Below are 18,710 nucleotides of genomic sequence, written 5' to 3'. Positions count from 1 at the left end.
GAGGGGAAAGAAAAAAGAAGGAAAGAAGGAAGGAAGGAAGGAAGGAAGGAAGGAAGGAAGGAAGGAAGGAAGGAAGGAAGGAAACGAAGGAAGGGAGGGAGGAAGGAAGGAACAAAGGAAGGAAGGGAGGGAAGAAGATAGGTCCCAATTTCCTGATCTATGAACCTCTCAGTTCAGCTAAGATATTGAATGATGGAAAGTGAATCACAAATTTTTTAGATGAGAAGCCATGCTTAACAATGCAATTACTGCACCCGTAAATGAAGAAACCAAGAGTCTCCACCTGAATAGTCAAGGGTCTGGGAACCGGAGGCCTTTGCTATTCAAAACATTTATTTCCAATCTGAAAAAAAGAAACAAAAAAAAACTATCCCAAGCATTTGAGACAGTGCTTTCAAAAATGATATAAACTCTATCAGCTCTCCTATAAACAGATTTTTGTCTAGCTGAAAACTCCCGCATCAAATTTACCCATCCAATGGATGATTACTTGATGTCTAACCTGTGTAAATCACACAAGTCCTCATGTAGCCAATACCAAAGTGACTCAATAAGGGTGGTTCAGATTTTGAGTGACTAGGCAGTTGCAGTTGCAACAACACTGGGACTCTCCCAGGCCTCAAGCCAGAAACCCTTTAGCTGTGATTTCAAAAGGGTCTTCATCTTTCCAGAAGGGAGAGCAGAGAGCTCCTTTTTAGTTAAAAGCTATCACCCACACTAACATTCTTTTCTTGTTTCTTTCTCCATGATCAAACAGCAGCAGTATGGCACTTGGAGATCTTTCAATATCTCCATCACTGAAAGCATTTGTGAGAGTTTTGGGATTTGTTTTCATTGCCAGATACAGAAGCCCCTTGAAAATCAGGGAAGGGAGATGGAAACATTTTCCCCCCCTATCCCATATCCTCAACCTTCTATAACAAGCTCTCTAGACAAACAGAACTCTTAGTGGAGGGAAGGTGTTTCTATGGTGAGCCTCCATCCCTTCGCAGAAAAGCTGCAGAGTATGAAGGCAGCTTAGCCTCCCCCTTGGGCTGTCGCAGCATTCCCACAGTGGGAAGCCCACAAAAGTTGGCACACTATTTGCTGTCAGATATGAGAGAACTTGTAGTGACAAGAGTCTGGGGTGTTTTGTTTTCTTATAAATCCAGTATAAACCAGCAGGATGGTTCTGATGTTGAAATTGCTGGTGCTTTATTAAATGGATGATGTTAAGAGGCTGAGTCCAGGTCCTGCAATAAGATGGTCCTCTAGTTCTGAGAGCTGCTAAGGTTGTGTTAAGGAGCTGGGTTTGATTCTGAGAATCCACATTTCCAGAGGACCCCAGCCAGGTAGAGACTATGCATGAAAAGATTATTTTAAGACAGGAAGCAATCTGGGAAGAACTATGCTATCATCTGCCAGGGAAATTGTAATAGGATTCATTGGGTTCAATTGCATATGAGTAAATTCCCTTCTGATTCTAGGATTTGGCCATTTCCTCTACGGATTAACACAAACTCCTGAATGTCTCTTGTGCTTATTTTAACCACCTGCTGGTAACATGAGTTTCTTATAAATGGTTTAGCAGTTCCTGAGTGTTTATGGGAAAAGGGAGTAAAACAATGTGGATCCTGCGTGCTATTCTAGTGTTTTCCAAAGGAAGGGAACCCACTCTGTTCCCCAGAGTTCCTCTCCAATGTGCCTGCAGTGAGAAAAGAGGGCAGTGCCTTCCTGGGCGCTTGGAACCCTCTCTTGCTGGAACACAAGGAGGTGCTTTGGAAAGAAATCAAAAGACCAAGCATACGTTCTCTATGGGGACCCTGTGTGGTGTTGTTTTCATGTTGGTCTCCTTTGCTCAACTATACATAACCAGAAAGAAATGTGGGTTACCAGGAAGAGAAAAGAAGCAATGGCTAAAATACCAAAGTTGGCATGTGTTCTTTTTTAAAAATATATATATATTTTTAAATAAAACGTTTATTTTAAAAAGAGATGTAAGCACTTTTCATTGATTATATGACGTACCAGGCACTGTGCTATGTCCGTTAAGTATTTTATTTCATTTTATCCTCACAATGGCACCATGAAGTGGTACTATTATTATCCCTATTTTACATGTGAAGAAACTGAGGTTCAGAGAAGCGGGGTATGTTGCTTAACATTACACACCTAAAAAATGGCAGTGCCTGTAGTCAAACTTTGCTTATTTCCAAAGCCCCTGATCTTTCACTCTGTACTTCTTGCCTGTACTTACTACCATGTTTCCCCCAAAATAAGACCCCGCCGGACCATCAGCTCTAATGTGTCTTTTGGAGCAAAAATTAATGTAAGAGCCAGTCTTATTTTAATATAAGACCAGTTCTTTAATATGTCATATCATATCATATCATATCATATCATATCATATCATATCATATCATATCATATCATACTGGTCTTATATAATATAAGACCGAGTCTTATACTAATTTTTGCTCCAAAAGATGCATTAGAGCTGAGGGTCCGGCTAGGTCTTATTTTTGGGGAAGCACAGTACGTTATTCTGTTCCTTTTGGGGGGTTGGGAAACAGACTCTCAAGCTACATATCTGCCTATTAAAATACATGCACACACACAATTATTTAACCTAATGTTTTCATCAGTTTAGCAACTAAGCAAACTGAATCATATAGAATTGGGCTTCAAAATGACCTATAGGATATGCACAGGCTTCCAAAGTAAGACCCGGTTTTTATCTACTTTGCTCTCCTAAATATATCCCTGTCATTTTCTCATTCATGATTATATAAACCACATGAAAGAACTGAGATATTGTGAAAAGAGCCCTGAAATGGGTGTCTCAGGCCCTAGTTTAGACTAGAATTGGTCTTGTTCCCTGCTACGGCTCTGCCTTTTCTGCTTTGGTCTTATTTTCTGATGAGCTCTCCCCATGTACCATGTTTCCCCCCAAATAAGACTGGGTCTTATATTAATTTTTGTTCCAAAATATGCATTAGGACTTATGTTCAGGGGATGTCACCCTGAAAAATCATGCTAGGGCTTATTTTCTGGTTAGGTCTTATTTTCGGGGAAACACGGTAGGTGCCATGGGAGGAAAAATAAAGCAGGATATGGGGTGAGAATCATGAATGCTGAGGCAGTGAGATTGTGATTTTAAATACGGTGTTCAAGAGAGGCTACACCGAGAAAGTGACATGTGAGCAAAGAGTTACTAAGAGGAAAGGAAATGCTTGCAGGTAAGCCATTGTTTCTTTGTTAAGCCCTCCTCCTCCTACCCCAGTGTGTAAACACAGGTGACCACCATATCTGAGTCTCTATTAACCCGGCTAACACCATTCATTAGCCTTGATTCCCTGAGACCCCATCCCACCCAACTTCTGGAAACACCAAAGCTGCTTCCAGTGGTTTTTCTGCATAAACAGCTTTTCTTGGCTCAGCTATGGACTTCCCTAAAACCTCCCAAAGGTTCACAAAGCTCAAACAAGCACCATCTGGCTTCGGTGTGTCCCGTACATCTGGCTGAGGAGCCCCAAACCTGGCACTAGCAACAGCCAGGCTTGGTTCATGGCTTGGCCTCTCAAGGCACCTCCAAGCTCATTGTGGGTGGTGGATATCTGCAGATTGCCTTGTGCCTCATGCTAGGTGGCCCGGGGCAGGGCACAGACTCCAGCTGAACTTGGCCTGTGGTGCGTCCCCTCCCAGGAGGCCCAGGGACTGGCATGCCTGGTTTGGACCCAGCCAGAGCAACACCCAGCCGCCTCTGGGCACAACACACCCAAAGGGCACACTGGGCAGGCACCAGAGCCCTGCTAAGGTGAATCCTGCTCTGTTGGATCAGCCCCAGCATAACATCTGTTCCACTGCATTCATCACCAGTCCTCACAACCAATCAGTCTGAGGGTTAATCCCTCCTATTGACAGCAACCGAGGCTCAACTATAACAGGAGGGCATGCACAACCCACACAAGGGACATACCTGGAGCACCCACATCAGGTGATGAGGGAGGCTGCACCACTGAGCCCCATAGCACGCCTACTACATAAGGCCACTCTACTAAGAACAGGAGATATAGCAGCCCTACCTAATATATAGAAACAAACACAGGGAGGCAGCCAAAATGGGGAGACAAATAAAAATGTCCTAAAGAAAAGAACAGAACAATGCTGTAGAAAAAGAACTAAACAAAATGCATACAAGCAATCTACCAGATGCAGAGTGAAACACTGGTTGTAAGGATGCCAAATGATCTCAGGGAGAACTTCAAAAAAAAGATAGGAAATATAAAAATGGAAATAGAAACCATTAAAAAAAACAGTCTGAAATAACAAATACAATAACTGAAATGAAACATACATTGGAATCAACAGTAGATTAGATGAAGCAGAGGATCAAATTAGCAATTTAGAAGATAAAGTAGCAGAAAACACCCAAACAAAAAAGCAAAAAGAAAAAACAATCCAAAAAAATGAGGATAGCTTAAGGGGCTGCTGGGACATCAAGTATACCAACATTAACATCATAGGTGTACCAGAAGGAGAGGAGAGAGAGCAAGGAATTGAAAACCTCTCTGAAGAAATAATGACAGAAAACTTCCCTAACCTGGCGAAGGAAATAGACATACAAGCCCACTAAAGGCAGAGTCCCAAACAAGATCAACCCAAAAAGGCCCACACAAAGATACATCATAATTAAAATGCCAAAAGTAAAGACAAAGAAAAAAATTTTAAAATCAACAAGAGAAAAGCAGTTAGTTACCTAGAAGAAAGCTCCCATAAGACTATCAGCTGCTTTCTCAACAGAAACTTTGCAGGCCAGAAGGATTGGTATGAAATATTCAAAGTGATGAAAAGCAAGTACCTTCAACCAAAGTTACTCTATGCAGCAAAGCTATCATATAGAATCAAAGGACAGATAAAGAGCTTCCCAGACAAGAAAAAGCTAAAGGAGTTCATCACTATCAAACCAAATATTACAAGAAATCTTAGAGGAACTTCTTTAAGATGGAAAAAAAAAGATCAAAAATGTGAATAATAAATTGGCAATAACTATACATCTATCAACAATTACTTTCAATGTAAATGAATGAAATGCTGCAATCAAATAATAGGGTGGGTGATTGGGCAAGAAAATAAGACCCTTACATATGCTGCCTACAAGATACTCACTTTAGATTGAAAGACACACACAGACTGAAAGTAAAGGGATAGAAAAAGATATTTCATGAATATAGAAACAAACAAAAAGTTGGGTAGCAATACTTAATACCAGCCTGCCTGCCTCCAACCAAAGTTTTGACCATGGGAAGGTGCAAGACACAAGCCAGTTTCTTAGTAGTAGTCAGCTTAGACTAAATTACAGTGCAGTAACAAAAAAATCCCCAAAGCTCTGACTTACCACAACAAAGGTGTATTTTTCACGTGGGCTGAATAGCCACAACTCTGCTCCACAGCAGCCCCTAACTGGCTCATTGCTGGTCTTATGATAGAGTGAAAAAAGGGATAGGATTACAAAATGACTCTTAAAACTTCTGCTTGGAATTGACATAAAGCGCTTGTGTGCGTATTCTTATGTCCAAAGAAAATCACACGGTTGATCTTGCCCTCAATGGGAAGATGAAATATAACTTCTTTCCAAAGGGATAGGCAGTAAAATTTTTGAACAATAATAAAATCTGCACATTTATCGTCTACTTTTCCTCTCCTTCTCCCCGTCCCACTTCCCTCTCATCATCTTTAATATCCCACAACCTGTGGGTTCTTTATCTAGAATAGGCAGGATAATATATTCTTCAAACTTACTATTTATGGCATAGATTATTAAAGTTCCAAAGCCCATATTTTTGAAACTCAAAGCCCTTTTCTTTAAAAACTCTCTTCTCTCACATGTGTTTCTGAAGCCTGCTTTGAAAGATCAAAAGAGAAGACTTGACACTCCTTTTTCTTTTTTCTGCACTGTCATCTCTTCTCTGGGTTAGAAAGCAGAGAAAACTCCGGCTGCTTCCTGAATAGAGGGAAAGCTCAGGAGATATGTGAAGAAGCCATTAGTTAATAAAGTATTATTGGACCACACTCTAGCAGGGTAGGCTGTCTTTTGTGGAGAAGCTGAGATTTTTCTTTTAGAACTGAAATGTCTTAGGATTGAAGACAGAGGATGGATAGAGTTGTCTGCCACAGTCCTCTAGCACTAGTGTTGTCCAGTAGAACTTTCTGAGATGATAGGAATAGTCTCTACTGTCCGATACAGCAGCCTCTAGCCACATGTGGCTATTAAGCATTTAAAACATGGCTAGATGACTAACGAACTAAATTTTTAATTTTATTTAACTTTAGTGAATTTAATTTTCGATAGCCACATGTCGTAGGGGGCTACTATATTGGACAGTTCAGTTCTCTACCTTACCAAAGATATTAGGTTGGTGCAGTTTAAAGTAATTGCAGTTTAAAAGGTTAAAAATAATTGCAAAAACCACAATTACTTTTGCACCAACCTAATAGTATTGCTAAAAGTCATACAGTGCCCTTAATGTCTCACTATTATTATACATATAAAAATCATGTTGTGCCTTGGATTTTTAAAAAAAAATCTCAAAATGGAAACAATTTCAGTTTGTATACAAATTACATTGACATAGACATAGCACAGTCGGTTGAAAACAAATAATGCCTTCACTTATTAATTTACTAGAGTTCCCTGACCTAATAAGCAGAGGCTAAATCCACAATTAATTAAAGATATCATGTTCATTCAGCCAAGACATGCCTCAAACCATCTTTTGTTCAGCTGGCCAGCAGGATACTTACAACCATATTTAGGACATCTTGCAACTAAAACCAACATATGCAAAATATCCCATTTCAAAAACGTTCTTTCATTTATTAGATTAGTAATTCTGTTGTAGGAGAAGCATTTTCTCTATTATGCTAACTGTAATTTTATTTGTAGTAAATGAATATGACATGATGTACTACATAGAAATGTGTTACTTGATTATTGATAATTTAACAAATAGTTATCTATCTGCTATCTATTGGGCAGTATTATTTCTCTGTCAGAGATAAGGAAACTGAGGCACAGAGAGGATATACTTTTTCCCCTAAGATTATAGAATTGGTATTTGGAATTCTAATATATGAACTCATATCTGTTTGATCCAAAGCCCCTACCACCCAACAATATTACTCTTACTTGATAATGATACAACATAACTTCAGTCACCTGTTTTCTCCTAAGGACAGAGCTTGCAGAAAATTACAATCCCTTTTCGAAGAGCCAACTCATATCAATGGGATATTGCTGTGTAAGATACCCAGGCCGGCCACAGTTGATGTTCCTTGGTCTCCCGGGGTAGAAGGAAGATGTGATTACGTAGCTATAAGACTGGAATTTAAGCCACTCAAGAAAGTTGTCCCAGTCAAATTGGGCCCATATATAATGATAGTGCGATGCCACTATCTTATCCTTCTATTTGGCTTCAGGTGACCTATTGGGTTTGGTGAAAATTAAGACTCAAACTTCTGGGATGCATGGTCTGCTTGGTTCAACATCTGACCGTCAACCCCTGTGCCCCAAGATTAACCCTGCACCTTCACATTAATCAGGTGACCTTATGCAATTGTATGAGTGACATACCTTCTAGCATAAATCTTCCTCCTGTGAATCCAAAACAGCAATGCCTCACCTTCACTTAATATACAGCGAAAGACAGATGCTCACTTTCTTTATTTGCTGTTGTATTCTTGGTTCCATTTTGCTATTTTTAAAGGAGAAAAACATTTCCCCTCGTAGAAGGCTAAAATGCAAGGACTTTGGCGACTCCGTTTTCTCCCACCTCCGCACCCCACGGTACTTGCAAACTTTGGACAGAGGAAAGGTGGGCGCCGGGATGCGAAACTACAAGTCCCAGAATGCACGGCGCCCTCCGCACAGGCGCAGCGGCGACCACCCGGCCAGCCGGCCAGCCAGCCTGCGGAGACTCCCGGGTCCCCGCGCGGGACTGGGGCTGGGGGCGAACATCCTGGGCGGACCTGACCGGCGCTGAAGGCTACCCCAGGCGTTACTATGAAGGTGCGGCGGAGCGCATGAGGAGGATGCGGCAGCAGGCGCCGCGGCGGGAGGAGGAGTAGGCGGTGGTGCCCTCGGGAAGGAGCCGCGCGCGGGCCACAAGGCTCCCCGAGGCTCCGCATTGCCGCTGCCGTCGCCCGGGAGGCTCCACACGGGAGCCATGTAACCCTGCGGCGGGCTCCGGGCTGCTCCGTCCTTCCCCAGCTCCCGGGCTAGCGCGGCAGCGGGGCCAAGATGAAGAAGCAGTTCAATCGCATGCGCCAGCTGGCCAACCAGACGGTGGGCAGGTAGGTCACCCGCTGGCAGCCGCGGGCCGGTGCGCGCCTGCGAGGCGGCATTCGCCAGGGCGCGCAGGTGATGGAGCCCGCCCGGCCTCCTGTCTTCCTTCCCTCTCTCCCCGCCGTCGCTTTTCCCGTGCTGGCTGGTCCCCTCGGGGCGCCGCTCGCAGGCGCGACCCCTCCTCTATGAACTTCCCAGACCTCGGAGCCTTTCTCATGCTCTGCCTGCTGCCACCGGGCTCCGGTTGCCAAGCGCAAAGTGTGACGCATCCTTCACCTGCGTCCCCAGCTGCCCCTTCACCTCGTCCTCCCTGCCTTTCCCCGGGACTCCCTTCTCCCTTTGCTAGCGTAGCTTCCTGGAAACAGGTGTTTGCTCCGATTGTGCCGGAGGCAGCTGAACCCCAGTCGCTTTCCGAAGAGTCCTCCCCTTCGCCGAGTTCAGGGCTTCTCTGGGGTCCAAGGCAAGTGTTGGGCCTGGTCGGCTTGGCAGAGCTGAGCCTCCCTCCTGCCGTGTTTGTTTTCTGGGACTGTGACTGGACTGGATTCTGTATCTCTTTCCTGGCTGGGTTCGTTAAGGCGTTAGGTGGAGAGAGGACCCGAAGGGGTGGGGGGGATGGGGGCAGGGAAGGAATGGCGCTGCTGTCGGCTTGGTCCTAAGACAGTTTTCAGTGGAGGGAGAGAGGGCTGCAGAAAGGGAGGCCCAACTCCTCAGGAAGATGAGGTAAGCGGAGGATCACAGCCAGGTAGGGGAGGAGGACAGAGCCCCCACAGTCAGAAAGAGCCAGGCCCTAGGAAGCTACAAGACCAGCCCCCTGTCATCACAGTAAAAATGGGCTACATCTGGGCTACTGTCTCCAGGAGCGGCTCTGCAGCATGCTAAAATCTATTAACGTTACATAAGGATTCTGGTGAGTCTCTTCCAAAGCTAGACATACTCTGAACACAGGATTGTTAGGTAGAAGGGATTTTTCATGGAACTTCTGCTCCTAGGGAGGGATTTCCATTGCTGCTGTGGCAAAGGAATTCAGGTGTGCAGTTCTAAAGCCAGTAGAAAGCAGAGAACCCAGCCTTGGGTGCAATCCAAGTGTAAGCTCCACACCTCCAGAGCTCTCCATTCGGTTTACTGAGAAACCAAATACCTTTCTTGGGTGGGAAGTGGAGCCTTAGCTGGCATCTGGTAGGGTGGGGGTGGGGACCTCTCAGGGGAATAGGGGACACTGAACTCCCATGTAAGCATACTGCCCTAATTACAGTGGGCATTTGAGGGCAGGGTGTGCAGTGGCTTCTTATGCTTCCAGGGACTCCAGATGGCTTCCAAGTAACAATGTCTAAAATTGACTTGGATTCATTTTCCTTTCCCAAACACATGTGCTGTAACATGAGGGAGAATTTATGAATAGCAGAGTCAGATTAGCCCAGGTTTCTGGCATGGTCTTGCCACAGATATAGCCTCATGTGGGCTGCCTTTTGATATATTGGTTGCTGAAATAGTGTTTTCCTGTATTGGTGGTTAGTTGACGACGGTCAAGCTGACCTGTATTAAGGTCTTGACTTCTTCATTACCCTGCAGACTGGCATCAGTCATCACATCAGACCAACCAAGTGATCAGTAGGCCCCTGACTAGAGGCTTGGATTGCCGGTTCCCCTTGGTCTTGGGGTTTCAGTTCAGTGCTTGAATCAAAATGTTGCAATGTGTTTATGCTTCCTCCCTAGCCCCCAAAACACAACTCTTCTGTCCCTTTTCAGAAATTGTTTAGAAGTGGTAAGACTTGTGAGCCTTGAACACAAAACCTTGTTTTTCACCCTCATCTGTAGAGGGAATGACAAAGGGAGAGGGGAAATTGGGTTTCAGGATATGTGGTCTTGTTCTTGGAAGTTCAAGCAGCTGGTCACCAAGAGGTCCCTTCCACTTGTTTATTGGAACTCTGGTGGATGCTGGCTTGTGGATGAATTCTGTCTCTTTATGAGACGGCATCCGTCGTGTCATGCACCAGGTAAAGTGATGGCCATTTCATTGTTATGTGTCACTAATATGTTTCCATTTTAATGACGTTCAGAGTGAACCTTTTAAAGCAAAAATCAGTTCATGTTACTTTGCTGGTTGAAAGTCTCCGACGGCATCTCATTCATTACATTTACGGTCCCAAATCTTTCCAGTGGCCTGCAAGACAGTGCCTGACTTCACCCCCTTTGTCTTTCCATACTCATTCTGTTCCACCTGCTCCTCATTCACTGTGCTCCAGCCACAGTGGCCTTCCCTGGCCCAAGCACACCAAACTCATTTCCATCGGGGGGCTTTATTCTTGCTGTTTTCCCTCTTTCCCTGTCTGGCTGAGCATGTGCTCTTCGCATCTGCCTCTTGCTCATCACTCAGGTCTTAGCTCAAAGGCCTCTGAGAGGTTCTCCTTCCCCATTCACTCTCTAGACCATTGTCCTGTTCATTTTTGTCACATCACTAATCTCTCTTTGAAATGCTCTTATTTTTTTCATTTGTTTGTTTTCTTGTCTGTCTATCCCCAATAGAATGCATTGATCACTGTTGTATGCTCAGTGTGTGTGTATCTCTGTGTGTGTGTGTGTGTGTGTGTATGCATATATATATATATATATATATATATATATATATATATATATCACAATGCCTTAGACAATCGGAGCTCAATTCATGTTTATTGACAAGATTAAAACAGTTTATGTAGGGTTCACCTGGGTAAATAAAAGTGGCGCCATTTACTTTATCTTATTGAGACTGTAGTGAGGCATGATCCTAACATTGCTTCTTGATTTCTGAATCAGTAGAAGCAACAGGATTGGAAGTTTGGAATTTAGGTGTGGAATTGGTAGATCGCTTTATGGAGTTGCTTCAGCAAGCCCCTGGGTTCTTGTCCTTTCGTGTCTTTGACGTGAGGACTTTCCTCTCTGATGGAAGAGAGAGATGGGCTTGAGGGTTGCTCCTACTCACAGCTCCTACTCACAGCTCCTCTCCCAGCTCGCCTCCCAGAATTTGCACGTTCTGGAGTTCTGAATACACGAGTAAAACTGCTCGGGATGGGATTCAGTCACTTCAACAATGGAGGAATTGCCATGCTTGAACGTACTCGACGGAGTTTCTAGTGTTTTCCCTTGATACACTCACATCTGAGTAGAGACATTGTCAGCAACTGTGAAGAGTTTATAAAAACCCATTCCATTTAATTGGGAAAGTTTCATCTCCTCCTTCGTCTGCTTCTCCAGTGTTTGCATACGTTCCTTCCCCTCTCTGTCCCTTCGCTTCATTCCATCCCTTGGGAAGCATTCCCTGGCCCTTGGAGACGGGGCCACTGTGTGCCTAATGGTTCAGAGCAGCACTGTGTGCCTAATGGTTTTGTCGCAGGCTTTCGAGTGCGACAGATCTGGTTTGTTGCTTACTGACTATAGGGTCTGAGCTTAACTCTCTGCACATCTGTTTCCTCATCTGCACAATGGGAATAATGAGGTTGCACTGTGGTAAGGTGGCAGTGCCAACACGAGATTACCCCTGAAAAGTGCCGGACACAGGGTCAGCACTGGGAAATGCGTAATAAACAGTAGCTACAAGTACCTTTGGGCACATGTGGTGACTGTTGTTGGGTTGTATGCACTGTGGCATGCACTATTCATTCATTCATTCATTCATGCAGTCATTCATTTCAGTAAATATTTACTGGGTGCTTGCTGTGTGCCAGGCACTGCTCTGGTTTAGGGAATATTGCAGTGCAGAGTAAGAGATTCCAAGAATTCTTTTGGAACCTGTGTTCTAAAGGCATGCTATGGTTGTATTGCATTGTAATTTTCATCTTTTATTATTTATCTTTCCCACTAGACTTTAAGCTTCTTGTGGGCAGGACAATTCATGGGCAACTGAATGAATGCGTGAGCAAAAGATCCATGTATCATCGACAGGGAAGTAGTGCGAAGTAGTTCAAAGGTGGGAGAAGCTCCTCACACTGCCTCTTTCATGTTTGGTGGGAATCAGGATTCCGAGGCGTGAGGCACAGCTGCAGTGCTGGGCTTTGGAAGGATAGAGCAAGATCTAAGGGAGAAATTAGTTCTTGCATGACTTGTGATGCCATTTTGTTTTCCTTCAAGAGAGTCTGTTGGTTGCTGGGGTGAGAAGCACCCTGGAAGTCATACAGTGTGTTTCTTGGAAGTGGCATTTGGTTTGTGTTGGGTGGACTAAAGCCCTGAGTGGGAATTTAGAGACCGGCTAAGGGAAAGAGAAAATGGAGGTATAATCGGCCCCTTGATCTGGTGAGGAAGATATTTTTTTCAGTCTGCACAAAGGGAGTCACAGCAGCCCCCACCACAGAGCCTGTTATGATGTTAAAGGGAAGGCGGCTTACACCAAGTGCTCAACCAGTCGTTGATCAGTTCGCTGTCATTTCCTCTTCTGCTTGCCCATTCAATCCTCAAAAAACGGTGGCGCCCTAAGTTTCAAGGGCTCTTTAGAAACAGACTCAAATGGCCACTGCCCAGTGACGGCGGTAAATGGACTCTGCTCTTGTGCACACATGGCTGATGTTTAAGGTTGTCTGAGAGGAGGCGAGGAACTATGGAAGTGTCGGAGGCGGGCAGGACTGCTGGGTTGGATTCTTTAGTTTTGGACACTGAGTTGGGGAATGGAAGACAAAGTTTTGTCCACAGAGCCTATTTTCCATTCCTAGACTGCTCAACATGCAGCACATGCAAGTGGGCTTGCTTTCCAGTTCACAGCTTCGGTGAGCATCATTGCTGCTTTGCAGCTCAGGACACAACCGCAGGGTCCAGGCATTGGCCACTGGGACCGAAATAGATGCTGAGGATGCAGCAGCCTCTAGGAGGGCTGGTGCTGCAGGCATTTTTGCTCAGGTCAAAGCAGCTGAAACCAGTGAGGATCTTTTCCTTGAAGGTTTCTCCGAGACACTGCCCTGCCCATCAGCAGGCCTCCTAGGAGCCGTGATCCAGTCTGTAGCCTGTCAGGGAAAAGTCAGAACCAGTTCCACGTTAGTCAGCGGACTGCTTCGTTCCCATCTATTAGCTCCCTGAATGTGCCTTAGGCCATCAGACCAACACAGGCCCTGCTGCAGTCTTCCTGTTAACTCAGCTGGGCCAGGCAGATCCAAACCAGTCCCCCAAGGAGCACTGTGCACATTTATTAGGTCTCAGAGTGAAGTTTTTCATGGGAGTTTTATGGAAGCCATGCCTTGCCACCTGCTGTAGTGTATATATGTGAGAGATAACAGAATGTACCCACCAACTGATGAATGGGCTGCAAATCTGCAAAGAATGTTCTTTGCTCCTATCTTCTAAGCTCCTTATTGGGCAGAGCTGCCGGCTTCCAGCCTGCTGCTGGGCTGCACTCCGCAGTCAGCCTGAGGCTGCCTGGATTTCCTGCAGGGTATCCCAGACCTGCAAGTCATTGTGAGGGAGCCATTCTCTTCAACGGCAATTAATGAATTCCCCTCGCATTTGGCCTTCTCCAAAGAAATGTATCAATTAACATCAATTCATATTCTTTTAGGATGGGTGATCAAGGCCCCCCGCTTTTTTTCCCTCTAGAAAAAGTGAATCAGTAGCCCTGTGAGTAAAACAGTAATTTAATTTATGGTTGTACCTTTTAGAGGGGATTAGTAAGCATCTCTTTTATTAATCAACAAGAACAGGGTATTTCAAATGCTATATTGATAACAACAGCAAATAATACAATTATGCATCAGCTCTGTTGGGTTAGTTATAGGCCACACAGAAGGTTGAGGGGAGAGAGAAGGATAGTTAGGACTCTGCCGCTGGGTGCAGGGCATCCAAGTAAGCGGGCACCTGGAACCCCATGGCCTTCGAGAAACGAGTGCCGGTCTAGCAATTTAAAACTATCCTTTTTGTCCAGAAAGCAGATGTTTTTGCCTTCGTTTTCCAACTTTAGAGTTTATTTTTAGAATAAATGTTTATTTTCCCACAGAATTGAATTTCCTTTTTTTTAACTTTCTTTTTGTTTACATAAGTGATATTTGTTTATTGTAGAAAAGTTATAAACTTATGGGTGGACAAAAAGGAAAAAAAATCACCAATAATCTCATTCATTACCTAGAGACTACGGTTCATATTTTGGATATAGTCTTCTGAGTTTTCAATAGGTATCTATATGTTCTTTAAAAAGAGCTAGAGATCATACCGTGTATACTATCTTGCAACGTGCTTTTTTCCCTTCTATATTATATCTTGAATATCATCCCATGTCCATAACTATACCTCTACAGCATAATTTTTTGAGGTTATGTAATATCCCATTATAGTCAACCGATTTCCTTTTGCTAATCATGTAGCAAATATTTCTCACTGGTTTGCTTTCCTAGGATGAAGTTAGAAGTGGAATTGCTGGGTAAGAGTATGTGAGTTTTTAAGACTATGTGAGTGTATATTTCATATATACAGACACACTTATTATAGCTCCATCCTCAGTAGAATTGTCAGTTTATTCTCCCCAAGTCTATCAGCAACTAATATTAAAACTTTGTTAATCACATGAATGAAAATAAAAACCTCTCCTTTCTCCTCTTTCAATTTCTAGTGTGATTGAGCATTTTTAGTGTTTACTGGACATTTGTTGCCTTTTCTGAATATGTTGAATATTTGTTGCCTGCATATGTACTTTGCCCCACTTTTCTAAAGTCATGTTTATAACTGTTTTCTTATTGATTTTAGGTAATTTTTAATAAGCATATATGTGCTTTGTCATATGCCACATACAACTCCCTGTAGTTTTTTTTGCCTTTTATATTTTGTTTTATGTCTTTTTTTCGTATTTTGTGATCTTTAGTCTATCAAGTTATGGTTCCCAGCCCGAGATTACATAAATATTCATACATTTTCATTACAATCTATAAAATTTCATTTTACGATCAAATATTACATTTGTTATTAATTTTTGGTGTATGGTATGAGTTAGATGTCACATTTAGAGTTTTTTTAATCAAACTGTTATGCTCTTATCAACTTGAATGATGTATTAATTCAAGCCCACTGTATTGAAATGTCATTGTCACGTACTAAAAGATTTCATCTATTGGTATCTATTTTGAGGATTTCTAGTTTGTTCTCTGATCTGCCTGTCAGTTGTGGCAGGAATTTGAGGTGGGCTCAGCTGCCCAGGTGAGCAGTGGTAGATTGGTCTGTCCCTGCTTTGGGTGGGAGGAGCATAGAGTCAGTGGGCCCCTTATCTCAGCATCCTCCAGGGCAACTCTTTCCCTTGGCAAGTAGAGCTCACCAAATTTGCCGAAGGATCTTGCTGTCTTGTTGTGCCGTACCCACAGCTAATGTACAAATTGCTCCCTTATCAAAGAGAATTGATTATATTTTCTTGGCTATTCTCGTTTGTGTATTCTTCCTCAGTATTTTATTTTTGTAATCTATATATTAAGATGGAGAAAATGGACACTTTTACAATATTGAGTATAATGAGAATTCTTCCCCTCTGGCAAGAGGGCATTTTTACTCAAGTCTGTTTATGATCCTATAAAGTGGTTTTTGTCCATTTGGGTCTTGCATAATTTTGTTTTTGTTTTTAGGTAATTTGTTATTGTCATTACTGTAGCCTTAATGATCGGAATCTTTTGTAAAGTTATATTTTCTTACTCTTTATTGCTGGGATATAGGAAAGTTACTGACTTTTATATAATTATCTTAACAACTGTGTTCATAAACGATCTCATTACTTTTAAGTACTTTTTGAAAAGTTGAATCTACTGTATTTTCCAGGTAGACAATCACATTTTCTACAAATAATTTTGCTTCTTCCTCTTCAGTATTTATATTTATTTTATTTTCTTGACTAATTGCTTTGTCTAGGATTCGTAGAACCATGTTAAAATATGTGGCAATATGTGGGCATCCATGTCTCTTATTATTCTCCATGGAAATGCATGATATTTGGTGAGATTTTGTTTTTTAATCATGTTACATGTTGCATAATTTTATTATTTTACTTTGAGTTTTTCTTTGGTGCCAAAGTTAAATTTAATTATATTATCATGGTCTTTAAATATATTTTTTTCTCCTTTTATTTATTAATATATTCACTCAGTAATTTATGCCATAAATATTTATTGAGCACTGACTGTGTTCCAGGCAATGTTTTCTGTGCTGAGTATACACCAATGTAGAGTTCTAACCCATGAAGAGTTTGTGTTTTAGATTCTTGAACCTCAGTAGATTTTCTAATGTTGCACTCTCCTTGTTTTCCTGCAATCATTCTTACTTGAGTATGTTTTTTTAAAAATATTCTGCTAGATTTAACTTATTGGTGTTTTATTTAGGATTTTGGCATTCAGTATTCATAAATGAGAGCATCTAAATTTTTTTATTTTGCTATACCTGTTTTGATAACAGTGTAAAATTAATTGTCCACTTCCTACTTTTCCTATGCAATCGTGAGGTAGTTCTTTGAAGGTTGGAAGCAAATTTTCAAGGACATTTTTTGGAGGTGATTTCGACAGTTTTCCCAATTTCTTATTAGTTACTAGACTATTTATATTTTCCATCTTTTCCTGAGTCATTTAAGTGACATATTTTATTTTTAAAAAACATTGATTTTATTATGATTTTAAAATGTAATAGAATCTATTTTGAGTATATAGTCGTAGCTCTTTTATCATCCTAATTTGCATTTCTCTCTCTTTATACACCATAACTAGCTTTGCCAGAGGGTTTTCTTCCCCACATCTTGTAGAATCAGCTCTTAGGTTTAAACTCTATTTTTTTCCTCATTAGCTCTTGATCAGTGTACTCTTTTTCTATTTGTAGTAAATTCCTCTTTTTAAATTATTAATTAAAAATATTAATTCCTCCTGATTTCCTTGGACTTATTATCTTCCTAGTCTTTAGTCTTCTATGTTGTATTAGTTGGGATAGGTTAGTCTCTGCAATGGTAACCCATGAGCTCTAGAACCTGGGTGGCTTAACACAGCAGAAGTTTATTTTAAGCTCATGTGAAATGTGAAGTGAATCGGGACTCCCAAGGGCAGCTCTCCTCCATGGATTCGATCCCACATCTACTCACCCACACCCACACCCACCTTTATTCCCTTCCCAATCTCAATATATGGCTTCCGGTCACTACTGAAGATGAAGAGAGAATGGAGAGATGTCATATTGGCTCTTAACTGCCTGAGGATGGAATTTACAAACGTCTCCTCTGTTCACATTTCATTGGCTAGAACTAGTCACAAAGCTCCCCTGGATCTGACTGGAGACGGGGATGGGGCACCTCTCCAGCTGACTAACTAGGAATGTTCTCTCTCTCATCTCCCACTGACTGTCTTTGAAATCATTCTTGTACTCCTGCTCACTACAGTCCCCTCCCCCCTGCCCTCTTCTTCATTGTGCAGCCATGAGGTCATTCTTTGTCTCCATCATGGGAGGGTGACTATAGATTTTCATAGATCCTTCAGAGGGGAGCATCTTTAGGATAATAAACTTTTCTCCTGCTGATATACACTGCTTGTCATGTCAAAATTAGTTACACACACACACACACACACGCACACATGAGGTGTGACAGTTAAGTTCACAAATTCATCCTAGAAAAAGTGCTGTATCCCTCATTGCTGAATATCACTATGGTCACCTTCAAAGTATTCCCCTTGGGAAGCTGTGCACCGACACCAGCGCCTAGTCCACCCCTCAAAGCAATTTTGGAACTCTTTTTCTGGAATGGCCATCAGAGCTATTGTCGTATTACCCTTGATGTCTTGAATGTCATCAAAATATCTTCCTTTCAATCTTTCCTTTATTTTCAGGTAAAGAAAGAAGACATTGGGGGCCAGACCAGGTAAGTAGGGAGGGTGTTCCAATACAGTTATTTGCTTACTGGCTAAAAACTGCCTCATAGACAGTGCTGTGTGAGCTGGTGCATTGTTGTGATGATGCAAGAGCCATGAATTGTTAGTGAAAAGTTCAGGTTGTTTTCGTCTTTTTCATGCAGCTTTTTTAGCACTTCCAAATAGAAACTTGGTTAACTGTCCAGTTGGTACAAATTCATAATGAATAATCCCTCTGATATCAAAAAAGGTTACCAACATCATTTTGACTGTTGATTTGGACTGATGGAACTATTGGTCGTGAAGAATCGGCTGACTTCCATTGTGCACTTTGACACTTTCTTTCTGGGTCGTATTGGTACACCCATGTTTCATTACCAGTAATAACATAGACCAAAACATCGTCTTGCCTCTCCAAAAGGTCTTGGCAAACTTTGACTCTCCTTTGCTTTTGTTCATCTGTGAGCTCCTTCGGGACCATTTTTGTACACACCTTTCTCATGCCAAGAGTTTCAGTTGAGATTTTCCTGTTTCTTTATCGATGTTTACTTGGTCTGCTTTGCTTCTCACAGTCAGCC

At 42.4% G+C, this 18,710-nt stretch overlaps 1 protein-coding gene across 5 annotated transcripts in view; it reads left to right on the top strand.

The window, feature by feature from the left end:
* The first annotated feature begins 7,942 nt into the window (after positions 1–7,942).
* ARHGAP44 (Rho GTPase activating protein 44) overlaps positions 7,943–18,710 on the top strand; it is a 169,000-nt gene continuing 158,232 nt past the window's right edge. For all 5 annotated transcript variants that reach the window (XM_033089244.1, XM_033089241.1, XM_033089243.1 and 2 more), the window contains exon 1: positions 7,943–8,331. In XM_033089244.1, the coding sequence (XP_032945135.1) occupies positions 8,279–8,331 (53 nt within the window). In that variant the 5' untranslated portion in view covers positions 7,943–8,278. The remainder of the gene's footprint in view (positions 8,332–18,710) is intronic.

Source organism: Rhinolophus ferrumequinum, chromosome 21 (genome assembly GCF_004115265.2).
Source record: "Rhinolophus ferrumequinum isolate MPI-CBG mRhiFer1 chromosome 21, mRhiFer1_v1.p, whole genome shotgun sequence".
In the NCBI taxonomy this organism is placed as follows: domain Eukaryota; kingdom Metazoa; phylum Chordata; class Mammalia; order Chiroptera; family Rhinolophidae; genus Rhinolophus; species Rhinolophus ferrumequinum.
The sequence above is the reverse complement of the archived record's forward strand: the minus strand, read 5'-3'. Positions and strand labels throughout refer to the sequence as shown.